This window comes from Perkinsus marinus (genome assembly GCF_000006405.1).
Source record: "Perkinsus marinus ATCC 50983 genomic scaffold scf_1104296973372, whole genome shotgun sequence".
Lineage (NCBI taxonomy): Eukaryota > Perkinsozoa > Perkinsida > Perkinsidae > Perkinsus > Perkinsus marinus.
In genome coordinates, this window is record NW_003201432.1 from 35,681 (window position 1) to 49,129 (window position 13,449).

The window sequence follows — 13,449 nt, forward strand, 5'->3', positions numbered from 1 at the left end:
ATTATCAGTGTCGGAATATATTTTCGCATTCCTCACCTGAGCTCGGGAGTTTCCTCGCTGATTATAGAAATTTGCATACGAATTCGGGTAGAAGTGCCCACCCTAGTAATTTCCTCATTGCGTATTTTCCCACCCTGATATACAGTGTTTGAGGTCAACATGTCTTTCCATCGTGCCTTCGCCCGAGTCGTCTGCAACTACAACAAGAGTATAGAAGGCTCCGTCCCCTGGTGAGCATATCTGAGGTTCTCCCGTGCCACTCACGGATTAGGTACCAAGTGAAGCGTGAGAAGTCGCCATTCCAACAGGTGTGGGATGAAGTCTTCACACCAATTTGGTTCAAGCTTGTCAAGGGACCGTAACAAGATACCCCCTCACCGCACAGCGAAGATTTCTTCCACCTTTACAGATATGAACGTTGGGAGTACAACGCACTGGTCGCCCGTTACAGAGGCATGGGCATCATGGCTGATGACGCGATGAATGACAAGGTCCCTGGTTCGATCCCCGGCGGCGGCATTTTTATCTTTTCAGGATATGATCGTTGAACGAGCGCTTGATATCATTCCTGAGGACATCCGTATACAGAGATATAGGCGTATGATGAGAGGTAGGTCCGATGCACAATGTCAACTACATGTGTTGGTGACATTTTTATTGGTTTTTGTACATTCCACCCGAATTGACTCAGCTGAGGGAAGCGAACATATATTCCTCCATCACTGTTCGGATGTCGCTCAGGCGCGGTCCTGGCCGGTCGTAAGCTCCATCTCCCACTAGAACTCCAAAACTACGATCCTATGGTGCCCTACATGGCCCCTTATATCGAGGAAGCTAAGTTCCAAATGCAGGAGGAACAGGAGCTGCTGGCTTACCATCCTTGGGATCGGCGACTGTAGGTTGACGATGAATATGTTACATTCAGCAGATCTTATATCATTATGTAACGGCAATAAATAGTAAACGAAGTTAGATATCAATGAACTACGGTTGATAGCCGTTCGCATACTCGGGTGGTGCGAGTAACGAATTCGGGAATTTATATGGTATCCTGGAGATCTGATCAGTGCAAGTCATTAGCATTTTTGATAGTATGCGGTTGTAGAATTAACTATGAGTCTGTAGTCGGTGTAAATCTCGTTTTACTGTTTTCTATCAATTTTGCTTCATCTTAGATACACCGCAGGCGTCTCTGGTTTTGGCGAGACTTCGATGCATTCGACCTTCTTGACTATGTAGCGAACCAAGATGCAACAATATTATCACATTCGTCGCTCATTGCGCCGATCATGGTTGTTGACAGGAAGAAGCTGCTATTTTTACTACATGGCATGGCTCAGTCGTGTTCAGTAGTGGTCAATTTATTCTCTGTTTTCACTTCGCTTTGTCGTCGCTCTGTCTTGATATTCGTACATTTCAATGCGTCCATCTTCCGAGGAGGAAGACGATCCGATCGCTTTCGTCGCGATGAGCTTCCGAATAACGCGAGAGAAATGAAGCAACCAGACCCGCGTCTAACGTCGTTAATTGAAGCGGGTATGTTTTTTAAAAAACTAGCTATTATATTAACATTTTGGGTAATAAGTTAAAGTCAGTCGGTAAGTGATTAAAAAAGGGTATTTTTTCAAAAGAAGTGGTTAAATTATTAAAAACTCGGGTAAAATATTAAATTGACCTCGAAATGCTCAGCGTTTCGAGCAGCTCAGAATCTACAGCATTTAATGCTGTAGATTTTCTTATGCTCTCCAAATCTTGTTCAAAAGACCGCATACACGTACCATGAAACGATGGAACATGAGGTCACAATAACAATAAGAAGAGTATTACTTGTGCCGTAGAGCAGTCCAGGGGGTCATCCAGCCCCGAGAGCGAACGTTCCTCGAGACGTTGTGCACAGGGAATAATGTTCCCGACGGTGGAGTTGCGCGCTTAGCGCGCGCCATACCGATCGATAAAATTCAGTTGCTCACGATGAGCGGTGAAGTTCACGCCATGAACCCTATGTGCCGTTAGTAGACTCCGGGGTGACTTAGTCTTATCATTAAACCTCAATGCCTACCATCGACGCTTTCGCCCTCATGATGCGCAGCCAAGGGAGGAGCAGCAGCAGTAGTAGTAGTAACGACCATAATCCCGTTCAGGAGGCTGCCTCCGCGAGTAGACAACAGGAGACCAGCGATGATGCCACGGAAAGTTGGGTTGGTCGAATCTTCCGCTTGACTGTAGTCCCGTCTGTCAGACGTGGCTTGCGCATCAGCTCCTTCGGCATCGGGTGTCATTGAGGGCGAGGTTCCTGCGGTAGCCCGTGTCGAGGAGTTGGTCTGTGAGGCGAACCCGCCCAAACGCGCTAAAACATCGAACTTGCGAGAGGAATATCCCTGGCTCGTGGCCGCGAACAAGCCTGGAGAGGTTGTGGCGTACCTTTGCAAGGCTTGCTCGGCATCCGCTGTGCATCTAGCAAGCCTGGGAGAGTCAAGAGAATACTTCAGCAATACGGCGGTGCTCGCGTCCAACAATGTGCGAGTGAAGGCGGCTGCGCACTGCAAGAGGCTGTCCCACAAAGCCCTAATGCTAGGGGGATTCAAGGAAATCACCGAGGCTCTCGTAGAGGCTAAGTCCCAGCAAGTGTCAAAGAAGCTTGAGAATGACAGGGCTGGGATAAAAGCATCGTTGGAGACACTGCTCTGGCTGATAGTCAATGAAGTAAAAGTTGGACAATCCAAGATGGTAAATGCAAATGTTAGGTCTCTCTCAGATTCCCTTCACCGAGCACTTTGAAGGCACGTTAGCCCTACAGTGCGCACGAGATTCACGTCTACGGAAATGGTGCCAGTCGAGAGATCGCAACGCAACCTACAGGTCGCATACGAGGATATGCGATTTTCTGGAAGTCCTTGACGAAGTCCTGGAGGCCGAGGCCACGGAGAACATCAGTCAGGGAGTTAGCAAATACAAGGTGTACTCGATCATTGTCGATGAGAGCTCGTACACGGAAAACTCTCACCTCGCGATATTTATCAAGTAGGCCGCGAAATAGTCATTTGTGTATCTTCTTCCACCGTGAAACCAGATACATGAAACTGGTAGACGGGAAATACCGCCCAGTTGAAGAGCTCCTGGATACTAGAGTGATTTCATCGACCAGTGGATCCGAGGTCGGGGCCGTTATCCAAGAAACGCTGGAGAAATTTAAGCTACCGTTTGAATATCTCCGGACATTCAGCGGTAATGCGAATGGCCGTTGCCGACTGAGCTCTCTCCAGCTGTGGGTTGACAGGAGACGGGGCCAGCGCGATATCCGGGGACGGAGAAGGCACTTTCGGCTTTATTTTGAGAAATATCAATCCAAAATGCCAGTTCCAGCACTGCTGGTGAATCGTGGAATCCAATTACTGCATGCCTCCTGGTTTTTTCAGTGCTCATAGACTGGCTCTCGTGAGCCGCAACGTGGGGGAGAAACACGTGATTGTGATGAGAATGTTGGACGCGTTGAAATCACTTCACAAGTTGTTTCACAAGAGCAATAAGAAGAGCTCGACTCTACGCAAGGTCTGCGACGAGAGCGGAGAGAAATATCGGTAGTAATCAGAAAATAATCACAGTTAGTGTGCTGTGACAGCACACTAACTGAGACAGCACTGCTGTCTCAGAAAACTGATACGATGCGCCCAAACTCGATGGCTATCAGCCGCCGAATCTCTTGATAGACTCCGACAACAACTTCCTCAGGTTATACTAGCCCTGAGGGAGATTGCTGCTGACAGGTCCTTTCCAAGCAAGAAACGCGCGCAGTGTGAAGGGATTCTGCGAATACTATGTGATGCCGAAACTCCAGTTACCGTGGCAATTCTGGGAAAAATCCTTAAGAGGATATCGAGGGTCTCATTAGTGTTTCAATCCGCTGATGTCGATATAAGCACTGGCATTGCTGCTACAACCCGGTTGATCAATGAATTGCTGCAGCTGGGGAACGAGCAAAGTCTTCTGGAAGATGCACAGGAAGAAATCGAGAATTTACAGTCGCGCTTGTCGTCTCATGGGATAACCAGTTCGACGACTACCGTGCGTTCTTGCCGAGCTGCTCAGGAGGGGCCGACGGGAAGCACGAAGGGCTTGGCTGCCTTCGTGAACGAAGTTGTGGTCGAATTACGGAGGCGGTTCCTTCCCGACAATGACCTGCTCAAGCAGATATCTACTTTCGACCAGCCGGTCTGGCAGATAAAGTCGAAAGCCGCGGCGGACAGGCTCGGTATCGATCAAGAACAGATGTCACAAGAAGCTAAGCTGATTGCCAAACATCTGGAGTGCACCAACCTCATCAAGGATACCACTGAGCCTGGGTTCGAAAGTGACTTTTGACTCAACCTAGTCAATGATCGCTACAGCTATGGTGTATTCAATGCGCATGTCATCCTTGCAGCGAGTTATCTGACCTTTCCATTGGGGTCCGTCAGTGTCGAAAGACTCTTTTCTGCCTATACTCGGACTTCAAGCAATTTACGCCGCGGCCTTCGAGGTGATCGACTAGGTATGATTGTTAGGATACGCAGTCGGGCGCCACTGTTCGCCACTATACAGGAGCAAGGTTTCCCACTTGACCACTGCTCTAAGACTGCTCGGATCGACGAGCTGCTGGACAAGGCGTTTGAGGTGTGGCGAAGGAAGCCACGAAGGATTCTCTCATCATGAATTGGGCGACGCTAAGCCACTGCATTCAATGCAGTGAAATTGAGTCGTAGGTAGTAAACCCGAGTGCTTCTCGGAATGCATTAATTCACCATGTCTCACAGAGTGGGGAGTGTTGTGTTTCGCACTGCGAGGTTCGCAGCAGAAAGTTTGACCACGATGCCTTCCGCGATGAGTTCCCAACCCCTAACTACATAACACCAACAAAAGTTCCTCGGCACGTTCCTATGAACTCAAGGGAAAAATGTTCCTAGCCCGCGCGAGAACTCAAAATATGTTCCCTCCGGGAACGTCACACGTTCCTGGATGACCCGGGGTCATCCAGAGGCTTTGAGACGGCTCTGATCAAATCTCTAGCCTCGCGCAACAAGTCTCCAAATTACTACACCTTTTCAATCTCAAATTCAGCAAATGACAGAACAAATTAGAAAAATGAAATTTGATTCCAGTTGGATGAAAGGAGATTTTCACGGAACGAAAGTTCAAATGCGAAAATAAAATTAATGACTTCGGAAACACGAGTTCAAATTAGTGAAACACAAGGTCAAGTTCGACCAGTCAAAACTCATTTCCATCACGTCTCGAAATGCACTATTCACACTACACGAGTTGTGCAAAACGTACTTGCGGTCTTCCCATTGTGCACAGTTATCGCGCGCCTTTCCAATTTGGGAAGGCAGGGTAAGGTGAGTTACTGCCTCCGAGGGTTTACTCATATTCATTCATACATGTACTCGTTACGAGTAACTCACATGCCGCCTTTGGGATGATCATAACATTAGGTCAAACTCGGAAAACCCTTCTGACGAAGCTGAACCCACGACCAGCCGCTTACTCAGCGTGTGCTCTGCCAGCTAAGCTAGGGAGGCTTTGCTAGAAATATATCATCCTCCGCTTCCACCATGAATTTAGTTATATCGTTGTTCCCTGATGTCGCTGAACTAAATGGCTCGTCCATCATGAACAAGCAACGTATAGCTGCTTAACGGTGAGGCCGAATAACTTCGATGCCGTTCGAATGCCGCCTGCAGATACGTTTCGCATCGTCATTGTTCTCGAGACGATCATTCATATCGTTCAGTTTTGGTATATAAAACGACTCGTTGGCGGCTGGGTTTTGACAATTTGGCGTTGCAACTCGGTGATGATGTTCCTTCTACCAGAAGTTAATTTCATTTTTATTATCGTATTTGATCAGATCATCTCATCACAAGTGTGGACGACTCGGATGAAGTGTCCTCCATAATCACCGATAAGGTTAATTCAACTTCCATCCGACCCATCGTTTGGGAGGCATCAGTCATCACTTGATCATCACCATTCCCTCTGGTGTGACGAGTCTAGCCATTCTACACGTCTTCCACGTGAAGACGTGGAAGACGTGTTACACGTCACGTCCGTTACCATTCGTTACTGTTACCATGGCGTTGTTCTAGATGTCGTCGCTGAGTTCAGATCCCGGTGGAAGCTGTCCCGCAACTGGTGTAACACAAGGGGGTCCTGTAGGTTAGGGAGGTACGCTGTAGACTGGCAATAATAATCGTACTGATCGTAAGGCGAAGGTAGTACTGTGTTCTCACGCGCAGCGCACAGACGAAGTACGTAAAAGAATTGTCTACCGTACTCGGATTAGAGAGTGTGGCTGTTGACTAACATTGTCCTGTTGACGAGATCAGGACAAGGATCATCAATCTTTTGGAAAGAACGACAGAAAAAATATCATGTAATGTTTAAAACGAACGAAAGGGAATAACAAGTCTGACGACGTGACGACTCTGTGACGACAGCCTTTCAAGCGTTGTAGCGGGCGTAAACTACAGGGTCCCCTTCAACCTTGTCTGAGCACAGAGATATTTCGGACGACTAGTGAGCGCGATGCCGGGAATTCAGTCACACCGTGACATGAAACGAAGAGACTTGAGTTGAACGAAGAAACTCACCCAATATTTTAATAAACTTATGTTTTTCATACAGGGCGACTCGAGCACGCTTCGTAGGGTTCGCGTAGAGGTAGAGGACATCCCAGTTCGGCTGGACACTAGGAAGCTGAAAGGAAACAAATACTAAGCCATTTTCAGAACAGACGTCTCAATGAGCATCTCCACGACAATGGACAACCGCACTGTACGAGTGGAACAGTTTGACAAAGGGTGTCGTGGCAGACTCACGTCTTCGAAGGTCACCGATAGAAGTCCTTCCTCGACTCCATTATTCTCCCAACCTTTTGCGACAAACAACTGGAAGTCCGAATGGCAACAACGTCAAGTTGGAGGATTCTATCAAGCCTACGTTATGGATGGCGCCGATGTCTCCAACCCACTGCTTGCTAGACATCGGCCTACATAAGGTAAGTTCAGCCGGACATAAGTTGCCCGCCTCGCACGAGAAGGAACCATATTCAGTGGGTAATGCTTACCGGTTACGTAAGATCTCAAATAGGATATCATCTGGCACACTGGTCTCAGACATAGGGATAGACATAACCAACACGCCGACGACTTTCTGAGAGAAGATAGCTAGCTGTCAGCGAGCTGCTGAAGCTGCATTGCGGTGCTCGATCAATTTCTAACCCACGGTATTAAAACGCAGAGTCAAGGAGGGAAGCTGCTTCAAGCAGTCTGTTTGTACAAAGAGCGATATATGTAAACATTTATATCCATGTGATTACTCGGCTAGTCATTGTCCTGCTGTCAACTAGTCAACCATCGACCTCAATAGAGCAATTGAAAGTGGTCTCACTTGTTTTGTGGTGTCCACTGCGACCCAACAACGAACTGTGTTACAATCATCGGGGTCGAATTGACCGCTCACGGGGGTTAGGTCATCTCCGTACTCGTATTGACGAAACTCGTAGTCGTCGAGCGAGCGCAGAGCCGCCTGGCCTCCCATCGCCGTGAGGAAGAGTACTCCAGATAAGAGGGAAACGAGGAGTTTCATGTATGACCGGAAGAAGTTATCACCTGGAGCGCAACATGTAACGTTTTCTTGGGCGATCCATTCACCCCGCTGAAAAACCCAACACTTGAGTTCGCGCTTAATGACGAGTTTGTCATCAGGAGATGTTTTCAACTTGATATCAAACTTTGATAATCAAAGTCCAATCACATCTTGATGTTACCGAAGAAAAAAGTCCCAGAAGTCTCCCTCATTCCGGAGCCCGTCTGCTCTACTAATATCGACCAACTCGCTTACTCCACTCAAAACGCTACGAATAGACAAGATTCCGCACGCACGCGTGCGGCCTAGATCTCCTACTAGGAGATCTAGGTACGCGTACGTACGGCAACGTACGCGAGTAAATCGACCACGGGGAGATAAATAAAGATAAAAAAGTCGAAACAGACAGGATTGCTGTTAGAGGCGACTGCCCAGATCGTCGTAGTGGTACCTCAACGCGCGACAAGCATCTTGTTCATCCATCTTGTTTGACGCCCGCAGATCATCAGACGGTCAGCACGTAGGTGCAGTTCCACGGCCACTCTGCTATGTCACGTGGTGGCTGTTGTTGATCGGACACTCAATCTTGTCATCTTCTTTCCCCTCGTCCTCGGACGAGGAGCTGATATATGCCAGCAACTGATCGTACCTTGTGTTCTTCGTCTCTCATCTTGCAGCGTTCCGCTCCTGGCTTTTGAGAAGGTCTTTGTGCTGAGGATGCGTGCGACGGCTTAGGTCGTCGCCGCCGGGATACGTCCGATCAGACTATGTGTTTGCGTGCCCCATTGCCCCATATGTTCTCGACTGAACGCAATCGAGTCCCCGAAATTGTGGCTAATTGCTAAGCGAGCGAAGCGAGCGGAGCATATACCGAAGAAAAAATTTCCAGAAGACTCCCTCATACCGGAGCCCTTCTGCTCTACTAATATCGATCAACGCGCGTAGTCCACTCGAAAGGCCACGAATGGACAAGATTCCACACATACGCGTGCGGCCTAAACAGTTTTCGAAGTAGGAGGCAACGCCGCTGCTGTCTTCGTGGCAGAAGAATAGGTGCCGTCTCTCCTCGGGGTGGATCTTCAGGAAGCGGTACGCACTCTCCAGGTCCAGCTCGAAGAGGAGCCGGTGGCTCCTTTTCGCCAGTGGCTCCGAGCCACTCCCTCACGGGGTATTTCTGCTGCAGCTCACCCACCAATTTCCGAGTACAGGTCGCGGATGGGAGCTTATTGGTGTTCGGAACTCTGGCCCGAAGATTTATGTTACCCCGGAGGTAGTCGCCGATCACTCTAGCCCCACCATCTTTCTTTGGGATGGCTCCTCGAGGGACGAAGCTCCGGTTGCGATCGAGGATCTCCCCCTCGTTCAGTTTCCTGATGAAGCCTTGGGCCTCCTCCTTGCGCAACGTCTCCTCGACAGTATCGATGACAGTAGGACCTCTCATGGTCCATGAGTCATGGATGAGTAGTTCTTGGAGCCGTCGCCGATTGTTTTGGACGGGAAGGGGAGGTGCATTTTTTTGTTGTATCTGGGGAAGATGGGACACGGGACGATCTCTCGCGAAATGCCAATTGGCAGACCAGAGATTCCCGATGTCACGGTCGTCGACACCTTACCTTTCCACCAGGATGCTGAGCAGCTTCCCATCGACGGAGTTGGCCGGTCCTGGCGTCCCGATCGGGAGGTTCAGTGAGCGCTTGAGTTTCTCCCTTGCCTTTGCTGCTGCAATCTCAGCCAAGGCTCCCAGGGTGGAGACCTGTCCTTCGGTGGGCCTTCCCTCTACGGCGCGGAGGGCGTCTGAGAAGCCCGAAGACTGCCCTACCTTCCACAGAATGGCGGCCACTCTGCGGCCGATGGTCTGATGAGCGTCTGAGAGGGGTTTGCCCGCGTCGGGTAATTGACAGCCACCTCCATCCTTGAAGTGCTCGTCGTCGAATATGTCCGTATTGATGGTCTTCGTGGCCTCCGCCTAGAGGTCTTGAAGGGCTTTACCGAAATCATGGCTTTACCGAAATCATGGTCACTGCCGGCTGGGGCTTTGGTTGCGTGGTACGCCTTTGTACGCACGCAATGTGTGCGTACGAAGGCGCTTTTGGGTGAGTGCCGCGCTGGCACCTAAGGGGGAGGAGTCCTCCCGGAGGACTCTTAATCCGAAGGGTTCGATCGGGTACTATTGCTCAACGCATCGACGAGTTCAAGAGACAACGCTTTGTCGAGTACTACGACTTGTCCGTGGACGCCCAACACAAGGTTGATAGTCGACTGCGCCGCACGGATATCACACACGATGATGAGGCGAGGGAAAATGAGAAGGATAACTTAGGCCGGAACCCACTGCGAGGACGCTGAGTCAGCGTCGCTGACTATGCCACGGCAGGGGCTGGGCACTCTCCTACTTACTGGGGGTTTGGTTCTGGGTGTTGCCGCCACGGCCGCGGCCGTGCTGCCGACGAGTGTCATGGCCTTTTGCACCGGTTTTGTGGGCGAAGATGCAATCGTCTCCGTAAGGGCACCACCCTGTACGCTCGGAACGACGACATGTTACCGAAGAGGGATTGGAGATAGAGTTAGCGCGCGGCCCGTGGCCAGAGGATGGAGTAGATCTGAACGATTCCCTGTGACGGGTGACGATGTCGGAGTTGCCGGTGACCAGCTGAAGGCCCATCTCCGTCGGGTGGGCGATGGCTTCGAGTCTCATGATGAGACTCTCATCTCTGCGTCCAAGCGCCTTAGGGGGTGGTTGTCCGACTGCAGGCCGTTGTCGCACAACCTCATTAGGTAGAGGAGTGCTTCCGCAGGATTGAGCTTCTGCAGCACGCAGTGGCCGATCAGCCACTTCGATATGTTCAGCAGCAAATCCGCGGCTCCGAATGACGAGCGGGGTAGGCCTGGGACGTCTTCCACAACCTCAATCTCACCGGTGTCGGCGTTGCATTTCATGCGCCTTTTCATCTTGGCGCTCACTGGGGAGAAACCGCATTCGTCCTCGCGCACCGGTTCGCCTTTACGGATCTTGGCAAAGATCTTGGCCGAGGGTAGATACCTTGAAAGGACATGTACGTTGTACGCCTTCTCGAACTTCTGCCGCATCAGCTCCACAGCAGGGTCGGGTTGAGCCTCCGAGACCTTCGCTTCGGTACCGAAGAGGCCGCTCAAAGCACTTAGAGCGTAAATGTTGACCGGGTTGCGGAGACTGCTAGCAAGTTCGGCGCAATCGCCCATATTCTTGTAGAGCTCCGGGACCACTATGCCGTCACGGCATTGCCGTGACGCACCAGGACGGATGAGATGTCGTATTGGGCGGTAGGCATAAGCTTCTCGCGGATGAAGCTCACGACTTCAGGTGGGAGTATAAGCTCGGAGCCGGGGTACAGACCAGACTGTTCCGGGACTTCAGCGCTCTCTAGTACCGCTTCGCCAACGTTGATGGTAACAGCCTCCCCGGCTTCTCCCGGAAGTGACTCCGCAACTGGCGCCACTTTGCAGAGGCCCAGGATAGGGGGCGGCAGTGGCGCCCGGGTTCCCGCTGGCCGTGTCGAGACCGAGAGTCGTGCCGACCGGACCAGCACCGCCGGGAGCGGGGCCGCTGCCCGAGGCCATCATGTGGGGCTGCATGATCAAGCCCTGACTGTCGACGCGGATACCTCTGCCGAGAGGGCCTTGGCCGTCGACGGGTGTGCCGTCCGAATTGGAGCTGTTCGCAGGAGAGGACATTGCAGCAAGCAAAGTCTGAGACACAGCTGGACGTCGCGATTGAGCAAGATCGCCATAGGGGAGCCGAGCTCGCCACCCCGGTAGGCGCGCAACCCAAAGACCTAGTCGGCGCGGCAGCTGCCGCTTGAGCTAGGCCGGGTGCAACGCTGCGGCATCATGGGTCCGAAAGAACGGAGGGAACCTCAAAACGTTGGAAGCCTATTAGAAGGGTTCCTCGGGCCGTCGGGACCATCGCACTGAACGGACCGCACTAGGTTGAAGGCGGTGGCACACGCCGCCTGCCCTAGCGCAGACTCGCCTCGTATACTCGAGGCATGAAATAAGTTATGCACGGCATGCACCGGCTGCCTTCGTGATGTCGTGCTGATGTTCGCACGTACGTACGAACCGTTTCGCTACGCACGCTGAACATGGACAGTGGACGCACCACGGATGATACGCACGCGTGCTACCCGTGCGCATGGTGTGACGCGCCCTTCGTATCGGTATTTAACCTGTGTTAACTTGTTAACTCTTTTTCTCTGTTCTATGGGGTTACCCTCTAAGACAAACAACAAAGCCTTGAGGCAGTCCGATAAGGACTATAGATTAACTAACAAATGTAGAAGCAGTGCTTCCATACCAGGTCTTCCAGGCCTCCCATCTGGGCGCTCTGGCAAGAGTTCGGCGAAGTGTGGTATTAATTCGCTAGCTCAGCCGGCGCAGTCACCAGGTTCGTCAACGAACCGTCACGACAAGAGTTTAGAGAAATCAGGTAGAAACTCCTCGCCTAAGCGCTTTGCTCTAGTTAGGGATCCGTGTTTCTCCGATATGAATTCACGTTGTGATCTATATCCGGATGTCTGCGAACGTCATTGGGACAAGATGCAGTCGGACATGCTGGCCAATGAAGGCGCGGACGGCAATAGTTGGGCAGACGAGTGCCCTATAGAAGCGGATGTCTCGATGGATCAGCTGGAGGCAGACGTGCTGGACTTTCAATATGGCGGCGCACCTTCCTCCCCCGCGTCCTCCACCCCTGCGCCCCCCTTTCCCCCTTCCCCTGCGCGCGAGCCTTCACCTCCTCGCCCCTACCCTTCGCGAGACGGAAGCGGTGACTCTAAGCTATGCTCTGGTGTCTCGGACGGCCAGCAGGTTGCGTCAGGCGCGGCTAACGCCAATCCTGCACCAGCGTTGTGCCAGATCATTGCGCTCTTGCGTACCCTGATCAGTACTCTCCCTTTGGGTCCTCAAGCCCCGGTTATATCGGCTCTTTTGGACTCCATTGTGGAGCTTGTACAGGCCAGCCTGGGCAGTGGTTCGGCTGATGCCAAACCTGCGGGTTCCACCCCAACCTTGCCCATCCAAAGACGGTCGGTTAACCCTGGAGTGGTTACGGCTCGTCAGGCCAAAGCGCAACGTGCGAAGGCCGGTCCTGCCACTGGGCAGCCGCGCCAGACCACTGCCGCACCTCCGAGACGCCAGGCCCCAGCTCCTGTCGACAAAGACGGGTTTACAGTGGTCACTGCACGTCGTGCGCCTAAGTCCTATGCGACTGCGGTCAGCGGTAACGCTGGCCCAGCTCGTGGCGGACAGAAGCCACGCGTGCAGCAGGCGCCTAACCCGTTTGCGTCGGCAGCGAAAAAGGCTACCACTAGTGGTAGCCGGCCAGTGGTAATTATCAGGCCTACGGGTCAAAATCCTGCGCCTCTGAGCAAGGCGCAGTTTTCGGCTCTTCGAGTAGCTGCCCTTCAGGCGCTACCAAAGGAGATTGTCGTTACTGGCGTCTTCCGAGTAGGACAGGTTGGTATCGGCCTAAGCATCCGTGATGCGGCGGCCGTACCAAGTGTGATTAGCTGTGTCGCCGCTAAGTTGACCGGCTACAGCTGCTCTAAGAAGCAGACGCGCTTCCCGCGCATTATCTGCTTTGGAGCAGCAGTGTCCAGAGACATCTCCGCGGCATCACTTGAAAAAGTGATCCGCGAGGAAAATGCCTCTGTTTTTACAGGTAAAAATGTCCCCAGTGGCATCGTTCAATCGATCCACTGGCGCGGACCAAACCTCGTGGTAGCAGCCTCTCCTGAGTTCTTCCGAGCCTGGAAGCGTCGAAGACTCAGAAGCTCAAGATAAATCATT

General features: G+C 51.8%; 3 protein-coding genes across 3 annotated transcripts in view; 2 read left to right on the plus strand and 1 right to left on the minus strand.

Moving 5' to 3' along the window:
- Pmar_PMAR026692 (ubiquinol-cytochrome C reductase complex 14kD subunit, putative) overlaps positions 1-1,239 on the plus strand; it is a gene marked incomplete at both ends in the record, with an annotated part of 2,132 nt that extends 893 nt beyond the window's left edge. The window contains 6 exons of the mRNA XM_002766205.1: positions 154-230; positions 272-358; positions 410-491; positions 535-610; positions 742-895; positions 1,176-1,239. Coding sequence (XP_002766251.1) covers positions 154-230; positions 272-358; positions 410-491; positions 535-610; positions 742-895; positions 1,176-1,239 — 540 coding nt within the window. The remainder of the gene's footprint in view (positions 1-153; positions 231-271; positions 359-409; positions 492-534; positions 611-741; positions 896-1,175) is intronic.
- Positions 1,240-6,477: 5,238 nt separating this feature from the next.
- On the minus strand, positions 6,478-11,334 carry Pmar_PMAR026693 (hypothetical protein; the record flags this gene model as incomplete). The annotated part of the gene is made up of 9 exons (XM_002766206.1): positions 6,478-6,524; positions 6,627-6,732; positions 6,976-7,024; positions 7,103-7,188; positions 8,909-9,059; positions 9,237-9,417; positions 10,539-10,854; positions 10,896-11,023; positions 11,100-11,334. 9 exons carry the CDS (start codon positions 11,332-11,334, stop codon positions 6,478-6,480), a joined length of 1,299 nt encoding a protein of 432 aa, XP_002766252.1.
- An 864-nt stretch (positions 11,335-12,198) lies between these two features.
- The window catches only part of Pmar_PMAR026694 (conserved hypothetical protein), a gene marked incomplete at both ends in the record, with an annotated part of 3,471 nt that continues 2,220 nt past the window's right edge, over positions 12,199-13,449 (plus strand). The window contains one exon of the mRNA XM_002766207.1: positions 12,199-13,321. Coding sequence (XP_002766253.1) covers positions 12,199-13,321 — 1,123 coding nt within the window. The remainder of the gene's footprint in view (positions 13,322-13,449) is intronic.